Source organism: Spermophilus citellus (genome assembly GCF_964194105.1).
Source record: "Spermophilus citellus genome assembly, chromosome: 4".
Lineage (NCBI taxonomy): Eukaryota > Metazoa > Chordata > Mammalia > Rodentia > Sciuridae > Spermophilus > Spermophilus citellus.
Genome location: NC_138185.1, coordinates 156,548,865 through 156,572,912, shown reverse-complemented (window position 1 = coordinate 156,572,912; position 24,048 = coordinate 156,548,865). Strand labels below are relative to the sequence as shown.

Sequence of the window (24,048 nt, the reverse complement as noted above, 5' to 3'; positions counted from 1 at the left end):
TTCAAAAATTACTATAAGTTTATGGTACTTTTCAGATACTACATCATTTATTTCAAGATCATGCTTTTCACAGGACTGAACTTTAAATTCTCTATGAGAAAAGGATTTTATTGTAAACAGAATTTTTCTATCCCTAGCTTGGCTATTGGTTATCATTAATCATTTCTTATCCTTATTAATTTATGTAAATAAAGGCAATTGTAAAGAGAGTGCTTTCTTTACCATTTGCTCATTAGAAATAAAGGCAATATAGTTATATAACACAGTAAAGTTAGTTTAGATTTCAAGTATAGGTCATAGTCAATTGTCTTAGCCTGAAAAATATAAACCAATAAAATTTCAAAAAGTACATATTAACTATTTTTTACATAAACCAAGATTTTAGAAAAATATATTAATCTATCTAACAGAACTCCTGTTTTCCTACTATGATCTAAATACACATTCTCTTTAAGCCAAAAGAATTAGAGTAAAAAGTTTTATACTTCCTAGAAAACTTGTTTGATCTGTTGATTTAATCCTGTATGATAAAAATGTTACAAGTATGAAATATAGAGTATAAATCCTTAGCAGTATTGTAAATGCTTTGGCATGCAGATGTTTTTTCCATTTTTTTAATGAAAACCAGATTTATTTATAAGTTGCTTTAATTTCATTCTCGAATGGAATGGAACAAGAGTATCATATGTTCTGAATTAGGATCTTACTCACATCCCATATAAATTATGTAACTCAAATGCAAGACAACTTAATTGTGTCAATCATATTCCCCTGACAAGATCATTAAATGTTAACAGAGAGCTTCCAACTTTTAACAGCCATAGATTTAAAGAATATAAGTTATTCTAAAAAAAAGATATATCATGAAAATTCAGTGTAAGTATTTATAGACCCTCATCGTTCCACAAAATACATGTATGAAGATGTGAATTTGGTGTCAACATGTCTTGTATATAGAGATATAATAAATTGTGGTATAAAGGTGTATTAAGAATTGAAAGGCAATAATAATAATAATAATTATAATAATAAGAGAGTTCATGTAAAAAAAATTTAAAGAAGTATTTATAGCTTCTGATTTTTAATAGTAATTTTTGAAATTAGAATATAATGAGTATAAAATTCTAAATAAAGGTTTATGTCACAAGGTTATGCCAAGCTCACAGATAACCCAGAAATAAGTATGCCTGAAAGATCTTCATTGGAATTTATAGTAAGTCAAACCCTAAAATAAAATCCAATCAATATCATATTGACCTCATAGAAAAAAATACTGCTATTTAACTCTATCTAGAAATAAACTGCCCTAAAAGATAGTAAAGTCGACTATAATATATTTGCTTAAACTATTTTTACACATTAACCTTTGACAATTTTGGTGTCTTTTAACCAATTAATATAGTCACTTATTAAGTGTTTCAAGACTTTGAAATTCAAAATAAGTGAATATTTATTATGGTGAAAACAACATGAGTCATTATGTGCAATTTTAAACATAAAAGAGATGATGCAAACTAGCCACAGTATTTTGAAGTATACATTTTTTGAAAAACCTGTTTCTGACACAAATATAACATTTTAACTAATTTTTTACTTATATGAGTGAGGAGAAATAAATTTTAATTTTTAAAACAAAAATTTAAAATAAACTGGAAAAAAACCAATAATGTAAATAGCAATTGATTTAAAATGAAGTTGATAAAAGGATCAGTTTAGAGATAGAAGACCTAAGATTCAAATAGTTTTGCCACATAATACTTTGTTTCTAAAACTACATTTCTCTTTCCATAAAGACGTATGACAATAAAAAATATAAATAGAAGTCACCAAATTCAGGACCAAAAAAAAAAAAAAAAAAAAAGGAAAACACATATGACAGACAACTATTAGGATTAACATAGATTAATGCTACATTCAAATTTGACTGAGCTTCCTGGCAGTTTGAGCAAAAAAAGAAAGAACATCTTCAATACAGTTACTATCAATGAAATTTCTTAATTCTCCACATTTACGCTATATTATATGCTTAAAGGCATGTATTTGTACAATATCTTATTTCACAATAATTTTTGTTAAGGCAATATTGGTAACCCAATGACACCAGGTAAAGAAATCTAAGGCTCAAAGTTAGGTAACATGGTCAAAAGAAGTTAAATGCCTGAGGTTATTAATATGAAATGAATAGAACATGCTTCATTCCTCTTGGTTGAGCATTCTTCATTCTACTTCATGTTGCCTTGAATTCTTAGCTTTATATTATCAAATAAATTTCTCACATAGAATTTGAATATTGGAAGCTATCCTCAGTATTCTTACAAGCAAATACAAAAGTGAATTTCAAATAACTATTTCTTATCAAACTAAGCATAAAATCAAAATGTAATGATATAAAGCTGAAGATAAATCAAGGTCATTGTATCAGATGTGACAATGAATGTGTAAACCTCATAAACTATAAAGTACTTTAGAAGGACATTATCTTCTTATGATGAGAAAATATTAAGGGTTTTTATGACCTTTTTTCCAACCACTTTTTCTTGATGATTCTTATTCAGATCTAAAGCAAAAACACCCTCCTTACCAATATGTATCTTCATTTGTCTAAGTAGAATTCCTTAATGGAAACTATGTTGTCAAAGCTAAAAACTAAATTTTGAAAACATTCCCTGCAATTACTGGGGCAAAACAACCAAATAGGGCTGGGGATGTGGCTCAAGCGGTAGCATGCTCGCCTGGCATGTGTGCAGCCCGGGTTCGATCCTCAGCACCACATACAAAACAAACAAACAAACAAACAAACAAACGTGTTGTGTCAGCAGAAAACTAAAAAATAAATATTAAAAAACAAAACAAAAAACCAACCAAATATATAAACCTAAAAGCTTGCTGAGTTTTATGTAGTGATTTGAAAACTGTATAAAATAACTTGACAATGAAAAGAATTTATTCTGTCTTTTCAAGTTCATTTTTCAAAAAAAAAAATCTTGCTCTATATAAGGAAAGGGAAAGCATAATTAATTTGGGGTTTTTTCCCCCATTAAAAAAAGTGATACATCAATATAGTCTATAGGACTCAGACATTTTTAAATAAAGGAGAAAGTATATTGTGTTTTGGTATTACTCACATTAATGTCAAAAAACAGGAAATGAAACAAGTCCTTATAAATAATTTTTTAATCATGCTGTATAATAGAAATCTCACACAGATATGTTTGTAACTTCACATTCTTTGTTACTATGATTTGTTGAGAAGTGACAGCAGAATTTTTCACTTTTTCGTGTTTAAGACCTTTATTATCAGTACTTTTAATTTCCTCCCTGCCCCCACCCCAATCTTTCATATCCTCAGAAATTTCTCCTTCACTCTTCTCCAAGAGTTCTCTCTGACCTGTCTTGTCCTCTCTCACACCCTGAAGGAATGCAAGGGCTTATTTGGTGCTTCACCAAATACACTACCGAGCTTTGTACGCAGTGGGTAATCACAAAAATATATGCAGAGTGTTTTCTCCTTTATTACTATCTACCCCACCTAATCTGCAAATGTCTAAATGACAAGGAATACATTTGTTTCACTTGCCACTACAGCTTAATAAATATTTATTGAATTAATAAATGAACGGACACAATGCAAAATATTTGTCTTACCCACTATAGTCTCCGGTCAAAAATTCTGAAATAGCAGCAGGAAGCTCTGTTTTAATAATTAAAAGATAAGATGACATAGCTGCAAAAAAAAAAGAATTTCTATTAAAATTCCATAATTTTTAACCATTTAAAGAGTAATCTCTCCAGGAACACAGATGTCCATTAGAGATGGGATGACATATGAAAGACTACTTCATAAGGTACCACCCCAAAGACATATATACCAGGAACAGAGATAAGTAATTTTGTAGACAAGAATAATTGGGTAAGTACATTAAGTATCCTTTGTTTATATTTCAAATCTAGAGCAAAAAATTTAGATAAAAGGGTCTTGATTATAGACCACTTTATAAACAAAATTTTGTTTGAAGTTTTGCAAAAACTCTCTTACACATTATTTCCCATCTAAGGCATCAGAGGTTAGTTTAGTAATTGACATAGAAACAGAAGTTTAACAAGTAGGCCAATAACTTTGATAATTTTTCCTTTGTTACTAGGGAGAAACACCCTTCCAGCAAGTCTCGTTCCCTCTCTCACTTGCTCTTCCTCTATTTGCTACCCACCCCCACACTATGGACACAAGTTATTATAAGGCAAATATAGAACAATCAATTATATTCAAAATTGTCCTCTTAAACAGATTAGAAAGATCCACTAGAAAGCATTACGTAAACTAAAGTTATAGAATTTCCAATTTTTACTCCACTTTTACTCATCTGCATTATGTAATCAGAACCTGAAGCTAGTAATAGTTCTCACATTTTATCTGACAGGATCCCAGAAATAACTAGTTTTTATATACTTTAATAATTATGTTATTGCTGATATAGCCATAAAAACAAATTCTATGAACCTTCCATTATTAACATGCCTATAGAATACAGAACTCATTTATCTACAAATTCTTAAGTTTAAGCTTAAATAATTAAGTATAAAAAATGCGGTTGATTTGGAGTTAGAACCTCAGTTTAACAGAGCAAGAATCTCTCTTCCCTCAGAGATTAAGAATATGTTTTAAAAAAATAGCTAATGAGGAAATGTTCATGATGAAGAAAGAGTGTACTCTGTGTGCACATTAAATTTATTACTTATTTAGATTTCAGGAAACATTTCACTTTCTCCTTGGACCTATAAAAACCAAGAACACAAATGAATGCCAAGTCTGAATGATAAAAATCTGGGGAAAATTTGATGAGAAGCTTCAATAGTTTAAGAAGAATGTGCATTTCTCAATTAATCTATTAGAAAACTAGCTGAATTTCTCCATGATTACAATGCCATGCGACCACTTTAACTTTAAAAAAAGGACTCCTATTAGTTTGTATGTGAATTTGTATGAAGATAGACCATCACTCACATTTTTTAAAGTAAAATAACATGCATCTATGGCAAAGTAAAATTTAGAATGGTTAAATAAATAATCACTTCTTTATAATAAAAATATGCATATACATATTTTTCAGTTCATGGGTGTTTCTTTTTCCCCAGAAGAAATGCAGCTGATGATTAAAACCTACTAAGATGTTTCTTCAAACTCTTTTACTTTAGGATACTACAACTGATTAGATGTGAAAACGTGTTCTATGTTATTCATATTCTCATAATGAAAAATGTCTTCAATTCAGTACATAACAGAAGCAAGGTTTACATTAACCTCCTCCACTAAAGGATTTGGAGTCTCTACCATATTTTATCTATTCCAAAGAACTATACACATGTGGTGAAATGATAAAAATCATGAGTTGATTTTTTCCAAAACTATCCTAAAACTAGAAAGAGAGAGAAATTGGAATAGAGAGAAAGAGACAGATATTCAAACAAGGAATGCAGACTTCCAACACAATGTAATTTATGATCTGCCCATCAGTCTTTCTTGCTTGGATTAATCCAACACCACATGCATTTCTAAAGTTTCAGACATTCATCTCTTTCAGTAATTTTCTATTATTTCTTTTGGATCTTTCATTGTAAAAAGCTTCAATGAATATGAGATCAGATTTCTTTCTAATATACAATCTGTCATTCTTTCCAGAATTTCTATTAGCCCCTGGCTAATCATTTGATCACTTTTATCCTCTGTTGTAGCCTTAACTCTTTGGCTTTCAAATGGGAGTCCTGTTTCATTAGATTCCAGTCTGAAGAATCATGTATATTTTAAGAAATATGAACTCACCAAACACATGTTTCTCTCTCTCTCTCTCAAAAAAAAAAAAAAAAAAGACTTCAGCTTACAAGACACGAATATAGTAAAACACGCAAACTACTGCTTCTTTCTTAGAGAACGCTGGCATATGTTTTAAAAGCTACAAAACCACAGAGCTTACCATGGGGGGAAAAACCCTACTGATTAAGCAAGTAAAACAAAGAAAGACACTACTCTATTCACTGTCAAAATTATTTTTTTTAACCACAAATAAACTTTCATGCAAGGACTAGTACCTTAACATATTATATTACATATAATACAGAGAAGAAACAAAAAAGATTACCAAATGCACATAAGGTTAGGAAATACATCTTAACTGCATCCACATAAAAAGAACAATCTGTTCAATAAAATGAGCTGGAAAAGTTTCAGAGATATAATACCAATTGGAAAGTTCATATATCCATTGTTTTTAACCAAAAGGTCTAATAGCTGGTTGCCATATCTTTTGTCTCATGTCTTTTATTAATAGCATAAGGAAATGTTTAAAGACTTATCTTAGAGACAGGTCATAAGCAAGAATTTGTAAATGATTATTGCTGACATTAATACACAGTGTAGACTCCCTAGTACAAGACACAACATGTTGTAGTCCAAATTAATAGCTGTAACAGGGTCATCCATAAGCACCACAGTTATGGTTAAGTAGTTCTGAACTCCATATCACCAAAGCCAGTATTAGTGCTAGAAGATATACCTTGATGACAGTTACTCAGCCATTACAAATCATTTAGTTTCACCACATTAACTAAATAGATATTCTTTTGTCTTTCATTTTAAACATAGCTAATAGAACTCATTTCATAGAAACTGCCCTGAGAAGGAAATTTAAAAATCTGTCAACTAATCAAAACACAGAAATTGAAAGCATTCTTTAAAAATCATGTGGAGAAACAACTGCTACATTAAAAAAGGACTAAAATAGGGTAAAATTAGATTAGGCTATAGTAAGTAGTAAGGTATTAATATTGGTTGACTTAATCATAAAAAGAAACACATGAGCTGAGCCATGGAAGGTTGAGGGAAGAGATGCAGGAAAAAAGTGGAAGGGGCTCAGCAGGGACATCCAAGAGAACAGCCAAACTTTTTGAATTCTGGATGCCTATTAAATGCCTGGCAGTATTCTAAATGATACAGAAGTTGCTTCCTCATTAACTTTCACACATACCTGAGAAGTAGATATTATTTATTTCACAGATAAAGATATAAAAGCACAAAAAAGCAATAATATTTAAGCTAGTGATAGCTGGTGTCTCAAGTTTCTTGGCTTGAGAAACTTGCTTAATTAGTATGATATGAGCAAGTGCAGGAGAAAAGTGAAGCAATCAACCAAAGTATAGCAAAAATGAAGAAAGTCTATCAAAAGGACCATGCTCCAGAATTCCTTTTGTATTCTTTTCATTAGCACTTAAACAACAAACTGCTGAGTTTAATAGTGGTTCAAAGAAAATAAAGATGAATGACATTAGTCAGAAGCTTTATCTACACTATAATTTTCATTTCACCTTGAGATGTATTTTCAACTTTGTAGCTGGTTTGGCAAAGTGATTAGTTCAAAATTCACTGTTTCATCACAGGACTTTATTGCATCTACCACCATGATCGGACTGCGTTCACAGCTATGATTATAGTTCTGAAGTTTCCTATTGTCATATATTTGAGATTTAATACTGCTTGGAAATCTAAAAAAATCAAAACAAAAATCAATCCCTCTGACCCCAAACTCCATACTCTTAGAGACTATTTTTTCACCAGCACTCTGAAAATGCTTTTCAATTTGTCACTAGTTAAACATACAACCTTAAGAAAGGAAAGACTTATTGAGCTTGGACCTAAGAAATCATTAGTTTACAAAGATAATTATTCATTTTGTTAAACAGTTAAAATACATGTGTGAAGAAAGGATTACTTACAGCTGTTTTAAAAATAGAATTATGTTTTCAGCACTTGGGGGGAGTTCAGCAACTTCTTACAAGGATTAGTCAGTCAGCCCTAAACAAACAGATGTACTATGGGAGGAAATAATAAGTTTGCCTTTCCATTTAAGAGACATCATTTTATTTCAAACTTGTTTTTAGTCATGGATAATAATGGGTTTATTCAACATGTCTTATTAACCTGGTGCTTCCACTAAATGTAGAAATACCACTGAAATTCTATCCTCACTTAAATCATATACAATTTCTCTGTTTGTAAAATATTTTTTAAATAAATACGAAAACAATGTCATTTCCCTAATTTGCGCAAAATGTAAATCAAAATATATGATGGAAAGTATTCCTCCACAACCTTAAAAAATACTTTGTTTTATCATGTATCAAGACCTTAAATTTAAACAGAAAGTGATCAGAAAACCTACTATTTTGAAAATCTCATAAACTTCAAAAGAAACCATTACTTGGGTTGAGATTCTGGCTCAGCAGTAGAGCGCTCGCCTAGCACAGGCTGGGCGGGACCCGGGTTTGATTCTCAGCACCACATAAAAATAAAGGGATTGTGTTGTGTCCATCTACACCTAAAAAATAATTTTTTTTTTTTTAAAGAAACCATTACTAAGAAATACACTGTTTTGTAAGCCTCTTTAAAATAACATGTTATTAGTAAATTTTGTCAGAGAAAGTAATTTCGAAAAAGACTTTCCTTCCGAATTTCCTGTACTTCTATTCTGAGTGAGTGTTTTCTAGAACTTTGCACAATTCTGCCCCAGCTGACCCAAAGTTGCAGTTTGACTACGGATAAACTGACCAGCAGATGGCGATGTAACAGCGTGCCCAGTCCCAATTTCCCAAGGGACAATAGGAATTGAAATCCAACAATACATCTAATTCTTACTACTTACTACTTTGACTATACTCCACCCTCCCCCTCCACCCCACCAAGAATAGAGAAAGAAAGTAAATTCAACTTGCTTAATATTAAATTTTAAATATGTCAAATACTGAGAATTTGGGATTTTTTTTATAGTTCTCAACTTAAAATGATTTTATTTATACTTTCCTGTTTATAAGATTTAGAAATTGTATTAAATGAGTATATAAAGGATTGGTGGGTTTCTTTTAAACCATGGATTCCCAAACTGATGGGGCTAATCAAATCTGCTAGAGCAAAGTTTGTGTGTTCTGTGCCAGAATAGAAAATCTGGGTCATTCTAAGCAATTTTAGGAAATTTCAGTAAGACTACTGTTTAGGGTTCTCTAATACATAACAACAATAAAATATTTAATCTCCTTTGAGAAACTGAGGCTTTAAAGGACTAAGAAAAGAATATGCTATCTCTGGTAGTCCTTCATATTTATAAAAACAAAATGAGTAGTTTAACATTCTCCCAGGAGCCACTCAAACTTCCATGTTCTGAGTTGGGCAAAATAAGAAATAAGAAATAACACAAATTGACTTCACTTTAATCATGTACCTGTAAGAATTAATAAGACTTTCTCTGGCTTAACTATAATGAAATGGGGTTTACTGTTTCATTTCTAGTGATCTTTTAGTCTACTAAATAGTCTTTCTCATGAGTTAAATTGAATATGAAAGTAAATACTTACCTTAATTTTTAGGAAAAGAATCAATGCAACATAGTAAGAGAAACTATCTTGAAACTACCTACACTTATTTTCTGCTACGATTCTTAATCCTTTTATGGTTAGCTAATCAAATTCAAACTCTCTAAATCAGGATTCTCTTGCCGAACCACAGCATTCAATATTAAAATTTCCAGACACCTCTTTTCTGACTCTGTCCTGGCAGCAATGGCTCTCAGCAAATGCTACTCAGTTTCTGCAAAAACAGGCTGCAGAGGGTTACCTCTGGAAACGGCCTGCTTCAGGGCCCTAATTTGTTACTGTTGAGAGGAGATCAGGAATCACTTTTAAGCAATATTTTACCATACGGGTCTTCATTTTCCAAAGGCAAAGCTTCTTATAATCCTAAAATAAGAGTTCTAAATTTAATGAGTTGCATTTTTTTCCATTGTAGAATTTAAAGATTATTGACAACAGTTGATTTTTTTTCAATCAATTTGTCAGGTCTCATAAGGGCCCTGTGACTAATACTTGGTGCCTGATTGATCTTGGGGGATTGAGATTTTCTGTGAAGCTCTGACAGTAGATTCTTTCTGAAAGAGACTATATGCTCACTTATATACTCTGTGGTCTTTTCTTCCTGGACAATCAATCATTTCACTTTTTCCTCCAAGGGATACTAAGCTGGATCACTAGCTTTCCCCTCTCTCTGTCTTTTATTTCTTGCTTTCTTCTTATAATAAATACTACTTACTGAATGCCAACTATGTACTAGTAGTTAGGATATAAATAAATTAGTAAATTACTTTTATTTATGAAATATGGAAATAGAGGGAATAACTGGGCCTTTGCTAAAAAATCATTGCAACAAAGATTGACAAAGAGCAATTTATGATGATTTTTGCCTTTTAAGGCCTGTCCCATAATTTTTTTCATAAATTCACCAAGGGCATCATATACTAAGAAGAATAAGAAACATTTAAATGTTACAAAGGATAAGAGTTAGGAAGCATTAATCTAAGATATTATCACTTAATTGAAAATAAAGATGCCTCCTCATTGACTGTTCCTGCATTAAAATGTTAATGCCTGAATTAATATGCCTCCCAGTGCCAAATTAGAATCCCAATGTTTATAAGAAGGGATTCTAAGCTCCATACTTTTTTTTTTTATTGTTGGTTGTTCAAAACATTACATAGTTCTTGACATATCATATTTCACATTTTGATTCAAGTGGGTTATGAACTCCCATTTTTACCCCGTATACAGATTGCAGAATCACATCAGTTACACTTCCATTGATTTACATATTGCCATACTAGTGTCTGTTGTATTCTGCTGCCTTTCCTATTCTCTACTATCCCCCCTCCCCTCCCCTCCCCTCCCCTCTTCTCTCTCTACCCCCTCTACTGTAATTCATTTCTCCCCCTTGTATTATTTTTCCCTTTCCCCTCACTTCCTCTTGTATGTAATTTTGTATAACCATGAGGGTCTCCTTCCATTTCCATTAAGCTCCATACTTTTCACCCCCAATAATTTAACCAAGAGAAGAGTGAATGAGTTCCTTCAGACACACACCTATCCAATGGCAGAGACTGGAGTACACAGAATTCAAGGTACTTCACTTTTAACCCAGTGCGCTGCCCATAAGAGTAAGCTTCAGATTCCATTATAATAAAGGAATATTGCATATCTGTCTAAAAATAAGAAAACTTTGTAAAAATATGTTTTTGATTATTATTCAGTGGGCTTTCAATAAATAAATAAACTTAAATGATGTGAAGAAAATAATGAGGTTCATCCTAGAAACTAAATAATGCCAGGCGTGATGGCACAGGCCTGTAATCCCAGAGGCTTGGGAAGCCAAAGCAGGAGGATCATGAATTCAAAGCCAGCCTCAGCAAAACCAAGGTGCTAAGCAACTCAGTGAGACCCTGTCTCCAAATAAAATACAAAATAGAGCTGGGGGTGTGGCTCAGTGGTCAAGTGCCCCTGAGTTCAATTCCCGGTACCACCACCTCTTCTCCCCACAAAAGTACGACGACTGCTTCTAAATTTTTTTCAAAAAGTTCTAAAATAAGCAAATCAACTAACTTGGAATTTGGAAAACTGATGATTTATATACCATCAAATTCAAGATTTTGAATTTGAACATTCTGTCAACTGACCAAGCCAGTTCTGTTTGAATGTTTTCAGGAATAAGAACACCTTAAAGGAGTATAGGTCAACCCTATTATCACACAGTTTAATTATAAGGGTATTTGCTATGGTCTGAATGCTTTCTATAAAGCTTATGTTTTAGAAACTTAATCCCCAATACAACAGTGTTGGGAGGTGGGGTCGAGTGAGAGGTGTTTAGGTCAGAAAGGTTCCATTCTCATGAACGATTTAGGTACATTGTAAAAGGGCTTAAGCCTACAAGTTTGATGTACCTCACCATGTGATACCTTCACCTAGCAATAGGGTCCTCACCAGATGTGGCCCTTCAATCTTGGACTTCACAGCCTCCAAAGCCAAAAAAGTTTCTGTTCACTTTAAATTACCCAGTCTGAGATATTCTGCTAAGGGAACACCAAACAGACTAAGATAGTATTCTAGATGAAGAAACCAAATCAACTACTTTGTAGATGTCTATTAGAACCAGTTTTGCCCTCTCTTTTTCATTATTTCATTTTAGCCTTTCAAATATGTGAAGCTAGTGATAGATGTAACATTCCCCTTTTTTCTTCTTGATAAATATATTCAAAATATTAGAAAGTACTTGGAGATAGCTCATACAAATCATTTTGGCTCCATTCAGTTCAAGAAAGGTTTATCAGGTTCCAGTATTGTGCTGGTTGCTGAGAGAAGAAAGAGAAAATGATACATAATCCTTGCCTTGGAGGAGATTACGTGAGGGAGAGAAGCATATTCGGAGATGTCAATCTAATAATAGCAAGTGCCAAATTAAAGTCATGTCTAAACAAGATTATGAAACAAGAAAGAGACCAGCTGGAATACACAGAAAGATATAAAATGGGCATTGTGGCAAGGTCATGAATTTGGAACCAAATTCCTAAACTGAAAATTCTACATAATTTGTTAAATAATGATTCAACCTAATCTAAACTGCCCCTATAAAAATTCCTAAAGAAAGAGACGAGTTTTCTTGATTTCTAGAGTGAAGTATAAAGTAGTGTGTGTTAGAAGAAGATAATTTGGTATGACATCTAAGAAAGCATTCTTCTCACTATTTTTTTTCATGAAATTCAAAGAATTAAATCATTCAGATTCAGGATTCAAAAACAATAGAAAACACAATTCATTAATGGAATGTTAATTTTTTCTTGACTAAGAAACTAATGAAAATATAACTAGATTGAACAATATTTAATGTGAAATAACTCAGATCTCTTCAATTAAACTTTACTAAGCTGTCATCTTAAAATATTTTAAACTGTTACTTATAAAGGGTAAGATTAAATTCATTTGAGCCCAGCACAGTGACCCATGCCTATAACCCCAGCAACTCAGGAGGCTGAGGCAGGAGGATTGCAAATTCAAACCCAGCCTCGGCAAATTAGTGAGGCCCTAAGTAACTCAGTGAGACCATGTCTCTAAATAAAATACAAAAAAGGGCTGGGGATGTGGCTTAGTGATCGAGCACCACTGGATTCACTCCCTAGTACCACACACACACACACACACACACACAAAAAAAAAAAAACCCAAACCAAAACAACAACAACAACAACAAAAAAAACCCACACAAAAACAAACTTCCTTTGACCATACAATCTTGTATAAGATACAAATCCATGTCAACCTTCCCTATGAATTGTCTTTTTACATTAATGACATTTATTTAGCATCCCAGTCAATGATAAAAGAAAATTAAGACACTGTTGAGCTCTCTATAAACCTCATTCCGACATATACATACATGACTCCTATATTTTGAATTTTTTTTTTAAAGAGAGAGCGAGAGAGGAGAGAGAGAGAGAGAGAGAGAGAGAATTTTTTAATATTTATTTTTTAGTTCTCGGCGGACACAACATCTTTGTTTGCATGTGGTGCTGAGGAGGATCGAACCTGGGCCGCACGCATGCCAGGCGAGCGCGCCACCGCTTGAGCCACATCCCCAGCCCCTATATTTTGAATTTAAATGTTTAATACATTCAGTCAACTATCTATAATTAATAGTAATTTTTATTTCTACATAGTTCTCAAAATTGGAATCATTTATAGAATCAGTTTTAATAGAAATTAAAGATAAATGTGAGAATGCTTTTGATTTGTTTCAAATTTATTTCTTAAACCACTTGATCATTTTTAATTTCTTAATTACAATGGGACAACTGATTGTTCACAGCTCAGAGAACACCAGTCACTATAAAGTACTGCCTGCCAATGGGGGTCCATTATGAGAGGATAAAAGTGAGGGGAAATATTTTGGAATTGTCTGGAAAGTTTTTCCAAAGTGTATCCCATCACTATCACAACCACAGAAAGCCAATGTTTTAGAGATGTGTCACAGACTTTATAAGAAGAATGCAATCAAGGTTTAGCTAGAACTGAAGTTAGAAGCCTTGTGACAAGCACTGCTAAAAAGGATTCTCATTAGGCCAATGCTCAGGGCTTCCGTAGATACTTCCCTCTACACATCACTTTCCCAGTTAGATGTATAGTGAGGCAAGCACCCAAAGAGAGACCATTATTTCTATCACTTATGTGCAATAAGTGGTACACTTTCAATTGCTTACCTCCAATATTCTGAATTATTATGGTGCCTGCCACCACCACCTATAAAAGAAAAAAATGTATTCAGAAGATAAAAGGGGAAACTATGTAAAATAATTAGTATTTTATTAAAATCCAAAAACTAATACTATAAAATAGATGCAGAAGTCATGATAACGAGAAACAAGAATGAATAAATTGACAGTTATTTGTAATACATAAAATTAATAAAAATTACATAAAAAGGCTTTCTTTAATAGTTTCACAGTTACCATAAAAATGTTTTTCAATTTTTTGGCAGTCATTTCTGAATAGTTAGACTTGTTAAAAGCTAGTAATCGGTGATTATCAAAGTTAAAAACCTGAAATTGAATCTGGGGAATCTCAGGGTCCCTTTCATATTGGTTTTACCACGCTACTTTAGCAGGACGACCAAGATAGCTTGGAGTGTGCTGTGCCAGTGTAGTCCTGCACAGAAGGAAATCATACACCTTCTGAGTATATTAGCTTGGCATACTCCTAGCTTTTGAAAATTCTATGCCAGGGATTAATAAAGTCTATAGCAGAAAACTCCAGAGCAAAAACATTCTCATACCCTGAAAATATAGACAAAATGTTTCAAGTGAAGTAAGCTGAGTGTAAGAAAATAGAAAGTAGTGAAAACTGTAGTCTATTGGAGAACTCCCCCTTCAAAATGGAACAGTTTTGCTACTCAGGTCTGGTGAGTTGATGATATGTGAGAACACGCATCCAGTGTAGCCAGATCTTCTGATTTTTAAAGGAAAATCAGAAATCAATGTTTTTCAAACTTTTATGATTATCAGCTGGCAACATATTAAAAATAAAAAAATTTTGATATGCCTGAGGACTAGTTCAGGCTGCAGGATTGCAAGTTTATGATCTTTGATAAGACCTCTAGGAAACTCAACGAACATTTTGTCCATCCCTGGTGATAAGATGTATTCAGAGGAAAACATTGCACTTCCATTTGAGCTTTCTGAGGACTCAAATCTTGGTGGACTGCAATCATCAAGGGATGTTTGGATCTATCTAACATCATTCAGTCCTCCATGAAGTGGGAACAGATCAACTGTCAGGCCCATCTCTATTAGGAATTCCATCAGTGACACAAAATTTGTCTGTCCTGGAAACAATCAAAGGTAAGGCCTTGGAGTCTGCAGAGAAGTGATATTGAGTTGAAAATCTGGCAAAGTGTCTTTAGGGATATGGTAATTACCATTCTAATGTTTTCCAGAGGGAACTCTGCATCTCAACCCACTTAAAAATTAGTTTCAAACTCTGTTATTTCTGAAAAGACTATTTTAAACTGTACACTATCTTCAGTACAAATTATACCTACTGTCACACACACATATAATATTTGAATGTATTGTCTATCATGAATATATTGTCTATCAATATATTGCAAAGAAGTAATAACATCTTAATAATTACTTTTCCATTCTTTAGCTGAATTTAAGCATTTAATATCTACAAAGCCAGATGAATGTGCCATCTTCAGTGCCTAGCCCAATGCAGGGCATGGTATCTATTCAATAAATATTTATCTGATAAGTAAATACATCAATTTAGAGACATTTTTTGAAATCTTCCTTAAAATTTCAAAATGTTTCAAAACAACTGATTCTCAGAATACTATCTTGTATCATATTTATATGAAATCTAGAGACAATAGGAAAGTTTCAACTCACTTGTGGAAGTGGAAAAGAAACACAAACAAATAATAATTCCTCATCCAAAGTATGCTCTGTCTAGTGAACCTGCCTATTATGAACTGGGTGCACATATTAAAGTAATATTGCAAAAGCTCTAGAGTTTTATGAAAAGGAGACTCAATACATTAATCTTCTTTTAGATTGGTGCTGCCCAAGGATGCATGAAATACTAATATGAAATGACAGTGATCAGTGATCACACTTAGATTCATGTTTACAGATCACATTAACTGGGGAGTTTTCTTATATAGTAACTTTTTTGGTCCTTATTCTTTGATTAAACTAGCTGTATTAAATTCATCACTGATTACACTAAACCTCTTGATTTTAGGAAAGAGAACCTGTTACCAGGGATGATGAATACAATCCTTTACCCTCAAGTAACATATTTCCTGTTTTGGGAAAATTTCAAGTTTTTAAGGTCTAAGCCATGAGGCCACCTATTATATGATTTAAACATTCCCTTTTATACTTTAAAAACAAAGTTAATTGGAATATAAGTACAAGTTTTTTTTCCCCCTCTCCATTATATAGTTGTATCTTTTTCCTCCCATACTCACTCCTTAGAAGTTAATTTAGCTGCATGTGGTGGCATACACCTGCAATCTTAGATATTTGGGAGGTTGACACAGGAGAATTGGAAGTTCAAGGCCAGCATGGGGGATCAATAACTTAGGTTAGCCATTTACAAATAAGGTACCCTTTTAGATTAAAAGCAAAAGAAACAGTATGTGAGGTGAGACATATGTTACTTAATTTAGCCATTCTGTAATCTGTATATATATTTCATAACATTCTATACATGGTAAATATGTACAAATTTTGGTTTTCAATTAAAAAAATACAAGCAAACAAAAATACAAAAACAGATTCATAAACAGAAAAATTTCTGTTTGGAACCAACATAAATATGGGTTCTAGAAGTATGATTAGCTCTTCAGGGGGAAAAAAAAGTACTATAATACTGATAGCAACACTCAACTCCTGATAATCTGTGAAAAAAGATAACGTTTTTCCCTAGCTCTGAAATGAGAATACCTATCAAAAATGAGTGCCACTAAATTTTGCTGTCATCTTTTTTATTCTAAGTAGGAAATGCAGCAGATTTATAATCTGTAGTCACAGGTTGTAGAATTGGCTTTATGTAATTGTTGATAAATAGGACCCTTGGGCTGGGGTTGTAGCCCAGTGTAGAGTGTTTGCCTTGCATATGTGAGGCACTGGGTTTGATCCTCAGCACCACATAAAAAAAATTAATAAACAAAATAATGTTATAAAAAAATGAAACCTTTTAACTGCTCTAGCCCTTAATTTTCTCACCTATAAATGATGGGGTAGTTAGGTAATCTTTCAGGATTGTTTAACTCTCAAATTCTATGATCCTTAGCTGGGCTCGGTGGCACACACATGTAATCTCAGTGTCTCAAAAGGCTGAGACAAGTTCAAAGCCAGCCTCAGCAAAGCGAGGTACTAAGCAACTCAGTGAGACCCTGTCTCTAAATAAAATACAAAACAGGGCTGGGAATATGATTCAGTGGTTGAGTGCCCTTGAGTTCAATCCCTCGTACCAAAAAAAAAAAAAAAAAAAAAAAGAATAAAATATACTAAAAGATTTAAGCAAAGAATTAAGTGTATTGATGTATTTTTAGTATTAATGCATTTTTAGTAAGGGCACATACACTGTTCTCTCTTCCTGCTCCCATCATTTTCTTTTCTTCTTTTTTAAAAAACTTTTGTTTCCCTTTATTCCCAAAATGTTTTTCTATTATATATACTTATCTCTTAATTTGAAATAGAAGGAGAAAATGCCTCTTTGGTTTTGGACACAATAAGAAAAAAATAAAATTACCTTTCCGGGTAATCCAAATGCAAAAAGTCCAAGATCTTCATAAGATGTTACAGCTGTTAAGAGAAATGATCATTTTCATTTTTACACAAACCATTTATGTATCAAGTCTTCAAGGAAACAAAGGTATTCTACTACAAACTAAGCAGAGTATAATTTTTAGGATTCAGGCCCATCAGAACTAGACATAAATATGAGGAAAAAATAAATAAAGGTAATAGAAAGAAAGGTGAACTTAATTAGGTATTTTATATAAAGGTCTTTAGAGCATTAATCTCCAGGATATATAAAGAACTAAAAAAATTAATACCAAAAGAACAAATATCCCAACCAATAAATGGGCAAAGGAAGTAAACAGATACTTCACGAGGAAGAAATACAATCCGTCAACAAATATATTTTAAAAAGTTATACTTCTCTAGCAATTACAGAAATGCAAATTAAAACTACACTGACATTCCATCTCACTCCAGTCAGAATGGCATTTATCAAGAATGCAAGTAACAATAAATGTTGGGGAAAAGGTACACTCACACGTTGCTGGTAGGGCTGAAAATTGGTACACCCTGGAAAGCAGTATGGAAATTCCTCAAAAAACTTGGAATGGAAACACCATTTGACCCAGTTATTCTACTCCTCGGTATATACCTCAAAGACTTAAAATCAGCATACATCAATGCAGCCACATCAATGTTTACAGCAGCTCAATTCACAACAGATAAGCTTTAGAACCATCCTTCAATAGATGAATGGATAAGGAAAATGTGATACATAAACATTAGCCATAAAGAAGAATAAAATTACGACATTTGCCAGTAAATGAATGGAACTGGAGATTATCATGCTAAGTGAAATAAGCCAATCCCCCCCAAACAAAATGCCAAATATTCTCTTTGATATTCGGATGCTAACAGACAATGGGCGGGCAGTGTAGAACAGAAATTCACGGCATTAGACAAAAGGGAATGAAGGGAAAGGAAGGGGGACAGGAATAGGAAAGACAGTTGAATGAATTGGACATAACTTTCCTATGTTCATATATGAATACACAACCAGTGAAACTCCATATTGTGGAATTTCACAAGAATGGGATCCTAATTAGAAAAAGTTATACTCCATGTATATATGTCAAAATATACTCTCCTGTAACGTATATCTAAAAAGAATAAAAGGAATAAAAGAAAAAAACAAACTCCTTTGTTTATTGTTAAAAAGTCTTTGATAAATTTCTTCATTAAATCTTTAATTTTCAACCCAAAATATAATCCACAATGCCTGTGATTTTCATGTCCTTTTATTCAACAGTGATGATTTCTCCTTTAAAAAAAATCACCAAGGACTCCTTTTATTAATGTATTTCATATTCTAAAAGATTTTGTCTCTCTAATGGCACATAATAATTATTTCCCATTTTTATTAAGCAAAAGTTTCTGATCAGTAATAAGGTAACCATTGTCAACACAGTAATTTTGGTTACCAACTAGCAATCATCTATGTATCTACCTGACATCCCCTCTGCATCTATTTTAAATAAAATGTATAGGCTGGTCATGGGTCAATTTGTGATTTCTCTTAAGTGTTCTGAAATACTGACAGTTGCTCAAACACTTTCAATATTAATTCTGCAAACTCCTAGTGGCTTGGGTTCACCTGTCCTAAAACTACTGGATGATCACACTAAATTTAAAGCAGAAGTAGTGACTTTTTTAAAATTAGTATCTCCCTAAATTGTCCAGGCTGGCCCTAAACTTTTAATCCTCCTGCCTCATCCTCCCAAGTAGTTGAAATTATAGGCATGTACCATGGGCCCTGCTAGAAGTAACAACTTTAGTAGGAATTTTTGAAGACCAGTGGTTTATAAGGACAGAGTCCTCCTAGAATATGTAGCAAATCTCAAGGTTGTTTAACCAATATCCAGGCTGTAAGAATTCAAATGGCATAATTACTTAATATCCCACTTCTCCCTATACAGTACTTGCATACACATTGTACAAATTTAAGTTTTCACTGCAAAAGTTTCCCCAAACTGGATATGTAAATAAAGTTAGATAAAGTATTAAAGTTGTACAATACTTTCAAAGACATTCACTTTTCCAGGTGTCTAGCATGATAATAATGTATTAACGGTGGGAAGCGACACTTTTATCCAACAATTAGTAGGGCATATACTCTTCTTCATCATAAAAGAACAATAAATTACATTATTATTTCACACATTCAAGCAATGTATTCATTAAAAAGATGAAAATTAAATGGCTCATAAAGGAACCAAATTACATCCTTAGTCCATATAGCTTCATGTTTAAGTTAGTAGTGCTACCATTTATATAATAATACTATAGTGTGAAAAGTGCATAAAAAAGGGGGAGGCTTGGGATGTGGCTCAGTGGTTAAGTGCCCCTACGTTAAACTCCCCATTTAAAAAAAAAAAGTCCATAAACTCATAGTGCTTATGCTAAAGAGAAGCAAATACTAAGGCATGGTACAATAATACACATCTCCCATTGGCCAAAGATATAGCTCATCATTTCCTAAACCCAGTTTTAATAAACTGTTCAAGATAAACATGGGTTTTCTTGTCAACTTCCACTTTATCAGCAAAATATTCATTTGTACTTTCATAACTAAAAACTTCCAGGTATATACAAATAAACATTTGTAAAAAATATATGACCTTTATAGATTATAATATAAACTCAGAAAGAAAATAGTACAATATTAAAAAATATGGAGTTTTAGTAATTAAGAAAAAATATTTCAATTTTAATCTATTATCAGGGTAATCAAAGGATTTGAAAAATCCTTTGAAAAAATTTTTTGGATGATACAGCTATTTTAAAAAATGGAAGCCGGGGGCAGGGGCACACACCTGTAATCTCAGTAGACCGGGAGGCTGAGATAGGAGGATCACAAGTTCAAAGCCAACCTTAGCAATAGTGAGGTGCTAAGTAACTCAGTGAGACCCTGTCTCTAAATAAAATACAAAATAGGGATGGGGATGTAGGTCAGTGGTTGAGTGCCCCTGAGTTCAATCCCTGGTACTGAAAAAAAAAAAAAATGTATTCACCTAATGCTAAACACAGTACACAAGTATAATTTAGTTTTGAATTTGGGATATATAATTTAATTACAAATAGAAATCTTTATGCTTTAATAGTCAAAGATTTCAATAATAATTTTATAAGGGTAGATTTTTGATCTTTTTAAATTATTTTTTTAATACCTTTATTTTATTTGTTTATTTTTATGTGGTGCTGGGAATCGAACCCAGTGCCTCATGCACACTAGGCAAGTGCTCTACCACTGAGCCACAACCCCGGCCCAATTTTTGATATATTTAAAACACAAAATTAAAAAGCAGAATTACGAAACTTTTAGGACTGGCATTTTCCCTCCTATGTGAAAGGCCAAAATTCTTTGCTTCAAATACACACATTTTAAAGTAAATATCATTATAAAAAGTAATCATTATTTTAATCAATAAATTTTTACTAGTCTGTTTTAACATTCTTAAACCTAATTGACAACATTATATATAGGCACAATTCCTTATACTTAACATTCCAGTCAGACTTGGTACATACATTAAACCAGAAAATTGTCTACACGTTAACATGCATCTAATTTGGCATTAAAAAGGTAATTTTATTAGATTTTATATTATGTGAACCAAGTCTCCAGAATATCTGTGATCTGTCACTGAGCCATGAGATTAAAGAAATATCACTGTTTTTAGCATTCTTATAATATTACAATTAAATGTGTTCATTCTTTTTTTCTTTCTTCTTGTTTTCTTTTTCTTTTTTCTTTTGGAAAGTCCCCTCTCGGAGATGCTGAATTAGTCGGTCTTGGGGTGGGACCTGAGATTCTACATTTTTATTTTCCACTTTTTTTTTAAATTGGAACACTACATTTGCAACATAATGATGGGATTTATTGTTATCCATTTGTAATACTCACAATATAACAATATATTTTGACCAATTCATTATTCTTCAGAATAATTTTTTATTTTTTTTTAATATTTTACTTTTTTGTTATACACAATACCTTTATTTTGTTTATTTATTTATGTGGTGCTGAGGATTGAACCCAGGGCCTCGCATGTGCTAGGTGAGTGCTTTACCGCTGAGCCACAACCCCAGCCCCAAGAATAATTTTTTTTCCAGGAATTTAAAGCAAGGAAGCTTTTCTGTTACATATGGGAATATATCAAATATCTTCTTTTCAAATGACTTATTTTGCAAGATTTAATCTGTTTGTAAGTTATCAAGAAAATACTCATCAAAGAGTTTAACTCATCAAAGAGTTTCACTAGGGTTATTTATTTATTTGTATATTTGTTTAGGGATGTGGGAATTAAAACTAAGACCTGATAGTACTAGGCAATAGCTCAACCACTGAGATACACCCCCAGCCCTGTTTTACTTTTAAATAGCAGAAAATAAGTATAGAATGCATATTTAGTAAACATGAAAACTAAATAGCTTTATTATGACCAAACAATCCTAATACAAAAGAATCTGAAAAGAATAGATATGCAACCTTCACTGTTCCAGGAAATATAATCAAACTAGTAGATTAAGGAAGACAATTTAAATTGCAACTTCAGACATTTTAGCAATCTCAAGCTTGCTCTCTGGTTCTATTATTTTTCAGTTTTATAAAAATATCACTAAGGACAACAAATTCTCAAACTGAAAGTAAAAACATAAAATTAGAAAAATAAAATTTTAAATGGAGACAAGTACAGTGCTCAAGTCCTAATTCTAGCTTTCCAGTCAGCATGTCTGGTTAGTCATTCAGTTCTGTCACTGTCATCAGACTCCTTTTATGTTGCAAAAATTAGAAGCACTTTTCCATGCCTGGACATCATGAATATGAATAATGGATTTTGGCTTAACTTTGAGGCTTTACTAAAATGTGTACACAGTCAGCCAAAGCTTTATTTCCACATCCTTGCTTTTTAATGGTTTTCTGGAGCATCTCAGCATATAAACCAAACTCCAATGAAACACTTTTTTAAAGTTCTGTTCTGTCACTTAAGCAATTTCTTAAAATGCTGGTAACAGAATAAACTGGTATTAATGGTTGGAATGCGATTTGATTTGAACAATCAGTGGTTAAAATGTTTAGAACATTTGACCCCTGGGAGCTTTTATATCAGGAAATAAGACTAAAATCAGAGAAAGATGCAAAGATACTTGTCACAGCATAGCATACACTAGATAAACAAAACTTAAATGCTCAATAACAATAAAGGGTTGATATACATTACAGTAGGCATACCTGATAGAGTAATATAAAGCCACTAAAAACTGTGTTTATAAAATGGCAACAGTAATAGTTTAGTCTTCATTCTTTTTTCCCTTCTTTTTCAGGTATTTTATACTACCTATATAATGGGGGTAGTGGAACTTTTTTTTTTTTTTGCTATTGGGATTGAACCCAGGGGCACATAACCACTGAGCCACATCCCCAACCCTTTTTAAATTTTTTATTTAGAGACAGGGTTTCACTAAGTTGTTTAAGGCCTAAATTATGGAACTTTATTTTTAAAAACCATAAAGTTGGGCATGGTAGCACACACCTGGAGTTTAGCTATTCAGGAAGCTAATAAGGAGGATTCACATGAGCCCACAGGTTAGAGATCAGTCTGGGCAATATAGTGAGATTCTGGCTCAAAAATAAAACAAAACAAAAACCCAGAAAGACCCCCACGATACTTGAGTGGTTCCATTTTCTCTACTCAATATCTGACAGATTTCATTTAAGCTGCAATTTTAATTTTCTCTAGTGTTATTAACTGAAGCATTTCTTGATCTATTATTATTTTTTGCTCTTGTATGATCAACATCTTATGAGAGATGTTTTAAGAGATTAAAAAATAAGATATAATTATCACCAATCACATGAATAGGATATTCCTAAAGAAAAGAAATAACATTAACTATGAAATTAATCCAGTCTTTTACAGGAATTCATATAAGCAGTACTTGGCACAAACTTTCTTAAATAAATAACTAAAAGCAATCATTAGTAATCTATTTTAGGAAATTATTTTTTGATATTAAAAAAATCAATGTTATGTTTTGAGGAGGCAGAGAGCTATAAATCTTAATCAAAGTAAACTGGGGAAAAATTTCTTCTTTAATGTACCATCAAGGCACACTTTAGTACTATTTTGGCTAGACCAAGAGTTTGGCCTCCACAGAAATCATTTGGAAAGCTGCTTCCCATGAAATAGTGGAATATTTCCAGCTAGTTACTCCAGTGTTCTGTCTGCTTTGCATTTTTTCCTCAATGAAATAGGACAATTAATAAACTCTGGTTAGAGTACAGAGCCCAAGTTTCAGAAGCAGCAATATTATCTTT

At 32.5% G+C, this 24,048-nt stretch overlaps 1 protein-coding gene across 3 annotated transcripts in view; it reads right to left on the bottom strand.

The window, feature by feature from the left end:
* SLC38A6 (solute carrier family 38 member 6) overlaps nucleotides 1–24,048 on the bottom strand; it is a 64,677-nt gene that overhangs the window by 19,649 nt on the left and 20,980 nt on the right. For 2 of the 3 annotated variants that reach the window (XM_081288972.1, XM_081288974.1), the window contains 3 exons: nucleotides 17,677–17,729; nucleotides 14,115–14,154; nucleotides 3,646–3,724 (listed from right to left, as the gene is read on the bottom strand). In XM_081288972.1, the coding sequence (XP_081145098.1) occupies nucleotides 3,646–3,724; nucleotides 14,115–14,154; nucleotides 17,677–17,729 (172 nt within the window). The remainder of the gene's footprint in view (nucleotides 1–3,645; nucleotides 3,725–14,114; nucleotides 14,155–17,676; nucleotides 17,730–24,048) is intronic. The other variant, XM_081288973.1, reaches the window with a different exon arrangement.